This window comes from Mus pahari, chromosome 23, assembly GCF_900095145.1.
Source record: "Mus pahari chromosome 23, PAHARI_EIJ_v1.1, whole genome shotgun sequence".
NCBI classification, from domain to species: domain Eukaryota; kingdom Metazoa; phylum Chordata; class Mammalia; order Rodentia; family Muridae; genus Mus; species Mus pahari.
In genome coordinates, this window is record NC_034612.1 from 29,394,797 (window position 1) to 29,399,046 (window position 4,250).

General features: G+C 53.2%; 1 protein-coding gene across 2 annotated transcripts in view; it reads right to left on the bottom strand.

The window, feature by feature from the left end:
• Window positions 1-4,250, bottom strand: part of Adap1 (ArfGAP with dual PH domains 1) — a 56,899-nt gene that overhangs the window by 29,600 nt on the left and 23,049 nt on the right. For both annotated transcript variants that reach the window (XM_029533693.1, XM_021222706.1), the window contains exon 3: window positions 2,211-2,302. In XM_029533693.1, coding sequence (XP_029389553.1) covers window positions 2,211-2,299 — 89 coding nt within the window. In that variant the 5' untranslated portion in view covers window positions 2,300-2,302. The remainder of the gene's footprint in view (window positions 1-2,210; window positions 2,303-4,250) is intronic.

The window sequence follows — 4,250 nt, forward strand, 5'->3', positions numbered from 1 at the left end:
CTCCTCTCTCCCTCCTCTTCTCTCCCCTCCCCTCCCCTTCTCTTCTCCCCTGCCCCTCCCTCCTACAGATTCAAGGAGATGCCCTCCCCACTCACTGTCCCAGGTGAGACTCCGCAAAACCCAACACAAGAATGCCAACACGCAGGGCAGCTATAGTTCCCACCAGCTCCTCCAAGGGGATATGGGTGGGGTCACAAGCTGTTGTGACCCCCAAAGTCAGGGCTGCAGAGGTGACCCTGGGAACCTCACTAGGGAGTGGCAGCCTTCCTCCCATGCTAGGTGTTTGGAGGTTCCTCTACTGGGGCGTGTTGGGTAGGTCACCCCAGGACCTTGGGTTTACAAAGTGAGTCAATCCAAGAAAAACGCTGAGCAAACATGAACCCGGGTGGGGCTCAGGTGGAGCCAGAGCTAAACCGCAGGAGGCTTGGGGATGGGCAGGGGCAGAGGCAGAGCAGAGGCCGGGGCAGAGGGAGAGGGAGCAGTGGCTGTACTCAGGAGTCAGGCCAGGTCCTCATCCTGTTTCTAGGAAAGAGAAAGTTCCAGAAGGATAAGCGGCTGCCTGGAGGCTGGCCTCTCCCTGACCCAAGGCAGGGTGGCTTCTGCCTGCCCACAGAGTGGGGATTTCCAGTGTGGATCCCTGCCCCCCCCCCATATCCTCCAGGATCTCTCTCAACCCCTCTGGGACCCAAAGCCTCTTCTCAGGGGCTACGGTGGGTGTCCACACGCTGGGTCTCCATGACAGCACACTGGTCATCAGAGCGGTGGGTATGCTGGCCTCTGCCCCACTCTGCTTAGAGAAGACGTGAGCTAAGATGCTCCGCCCTGCCGGGGAAAGGCAGATGAGGAAGGCTAGGCCCAGAGACTCTCCAGGAGCTCAAAGGGGAGAGATGGCCAGAGTAGAGGTCGGCACCCAGGGTGGGCGGGCACTCAGGCCAGGTGGACACGGGGCCTCATGAACAGAGCTGCCCCTGTGGCCAGGCTCTGCCACTCTGCCTGATTTCCTGAGCCCTCAGGGGTGGCTGTCTGTGTTGGGTACCCAGAAGACAGACATGGTGGGATGTCCTGCCCTGCCCCGCCCTTCAGGAACCTTGAGACCACTAAGAAATCAGTAGAGAATCTAAGGACTGAATCTAAAGGGCCCCAGCTCAGCAGGATTTAGAGGTGCCACACAGGACCAAGCCCTGGGAGACAGACAGCTGGAAGGGAGTTCATGGGGGTGTATCCCAGACAAAGCCAAGAGGGACCCAGTTCCCCCACTCTCTGCTACACGTGCCAGGAGAAAGGGCTGGGATCCTAGGAGGGAGGGAGGGAAGGACCAAGCCCACAGTTGTCACTGGCTTACTATGACTGTCCTTGTTAGCTTGGAAGGTGGGGGAAACTGAGGCTGAGAGAAAGCAGGAAGCCTCTCTGTGCCGCTTCCTGCAATTTCCTGATACCAGGTGGCTGGTCCCATCAGGTACCTTCTCACATCTTCCACCCAAGCCACCGGGAGCATCCGGGAGGCCCGAGGGTCACTTAGGACCCCAAGAAAGGACCTTGATAGCTTCCCAGTGCACTCAGGCACACCAGAAGCTACAAGCATAAAACCAGGATGGTGGTTCATGCCTATTTCTAGTGCTCAGGAGGCTGAGGCAGGGGCATGAGGAGTTACAGGCTAGCTCAGGCTACCTGCAGATCAAGACGCTCCCATAAAGGGAAAACAGATAGATAGACAGATAGATAGATAGATAGATAGATAGACAGACAGACAGACACATACATACAGTCATACAGTCATATATACATACAGTCATACAGTCATACATACATACATACATTCATGCATACATACATACATACACACATACATACATATACACACATATATATAGTCATACATACATATATACATTCATGCGTACATACATTTATGCATATATACATACATACATACACACACATACATACAGTCATACATAAATACATTCATGCATACATACATACATTTATGCATATACATACATACAGCCATACATACATAAATGGATAGAGACCAGGTAGCAGAGAAAGCCAAGGCCCTTCGCACTGGGCTCCTGGGGGCCTGTCCCATAACCTTTCCCCAAATACTAAGTCTCAGTCCCCTCTGAGTGTCCCATAGGCCCGCCCAGTGCCACCCAGGGCCAGGCCCAGTGCTGTTTACCAGCTCCTGACAGAGGCCCCTCTGTACTCACTGGCAGTCGGAGAACGTGGGCCGGTAGTAGAAGGGCGGTACTTTGGACTCAAATGTGGCTCTGGCAGCCTCGTTCCCATGAGATGCCATGAACTGCAAGAGAGAGGAGCTGGGTCAGAGCCAGGGACCCCTGGATCCTGGGACAGTGGTAGCTTCCGGGAAACTGCTTCCCTTTAGGCCACCGAAAGGTCATTGAGCCAGAATGTTGCGAGCTTAGCTGGCCCTTGGGATGGAACTCCGAGAACCATCCTGTCTCAGTATATGGGCTCCCAGTAAGCAGGGAAGGATGGGATATAGAAGGAGGGCCCTAAAGAAAAGGCCCAGAGGGGCCGGTGATGTGGCCCAGCAGGTTAAAATACCTTCCACACCAACCAAATGATCCAAGTTCAACTCCTGGCCCTGGGGTGGAAGTGAACTAAGTCTTGAAAGTTACCCTCTGATGACCACATGTCCAGCCTGGCATGTGTGAGCCTGCACGTATCCGCACACCATACAGGGATTTACACACACAATAATAAAATGCAATAAATTCAGGGGCCAATGATGTGGCTCAGTGTCACCAAGCCTAAAAACCTGAAATAGATCCTTGGGACCTACATAAGAGAGGATCAACATCCTAGATGTTGTCCTCTGACCTCCACACATGCCGTGCGCATGTGCACCCTCACACATACACATATGCGCACACAAACTCACAAGTATGTAACTGTAGTAACATTTTAAAAGCAACTTGTAGACCTGCAAGATAGCTCGGTAAAGAAAGGTGCTTGCTGTTTATTAAATTAAAAATTAAAAACAACTCTCAGGGGCTGGATATGGAGCTCAGCAGTAGAACCCCTGCCTAGAATCCCCCAGTGAGGGGCAGGGGTGTGGCTCAGTGGTAGAGCCCCTGCCTAGAATCCCCCAGTGAGGGGCTGGGGCGTGGCTCAGTGGTAGAGCCCCCGCCTAGAATCCCAGTGAGGGGCTGGGGCGTGGCTCAGTGGTAGAGCCCCGCCTAGAATCCCCCAGTGAGGGGCTGGGGCGTGGCTCAGTGGTAGAGCCCCTGCCTAGAATCCCCCAGTGAGGGGCTGGGGCGTGGCTCAGTGGTAGAGCCCCCGCCTAGAATCCCCCAGTGAGGGGTTGGGGGCGTGGCTCAGTGGTAGAGCCCCCGCCTAGAATCCCCCAGTGAGGGGCTGGGGCGTGGCTCAGTGGTAGAGCCCCCGCCTAGAATCCCCCAGTGAGTGGCTGGTGATTAGACTCCAGAATCCATAACTGATACTGAAATAAAAACAAAACAAAACAAAACAAAAACAACTCTCAACATGAGGTGATTCACCTGTTAAAGTTCTTGTCTCATAAATGTGATAGCTTGGCCCCATGTAAGAAGCCGATGCAGAGACATTCCCTGGTAACCCAGAAATAGCAAGATAGAAAGCAGAGAGACATGTGGGAGATCAGTGGCCAGTTCGCCTAGCCTATTGGCAAAGTTACAAGCCAACAAGAGGCTCTCTTACAAAGAGCAGAAGGTGCCTGGGAAGGTGCGACACCCGAGGCTGTCCTCTGACCTCCGCACACGCTTGCACCCGTACACACATATGCACTGGGTGACAAGCAGTCGCTCTCTGAGTCTGTCTGCGTATGCTGTAAACCACAAAAAAGGCTGATCAGTTTGACTAAGCCATGATAAAAAAATTTTCCATGTCAAAAAACCACCATGAGTAAAACCAAGACACTCGTGAAAATCTATTTTCTATGCGCCTGCTTCTTGGTTGGGTGAGTTTCCTGAACAGGCTGAGAAACCCCAAGAAGGCAAAAGCAGTGGGGACAGCAGGGCCACCAAGAGAGCAAAGAGCAAGACAAGAATAGAAAAACTCAGCTGCTGGGCAGTGGTGGCGCACGCCTTTAATCCCAGCACTCGGGAGACAGAGGCAGGCGGATTTCTGAGTTCGAGGTCAGCCTGGTCTACAGAGTGAGTTTCAGGACAGCCAAGGCTACACAGAGAAACCCTGTCTCAGAAAAGGAAAGGAAAGGAAAGGAAAGGAAAGGAAAGGAAAGGAAAGGA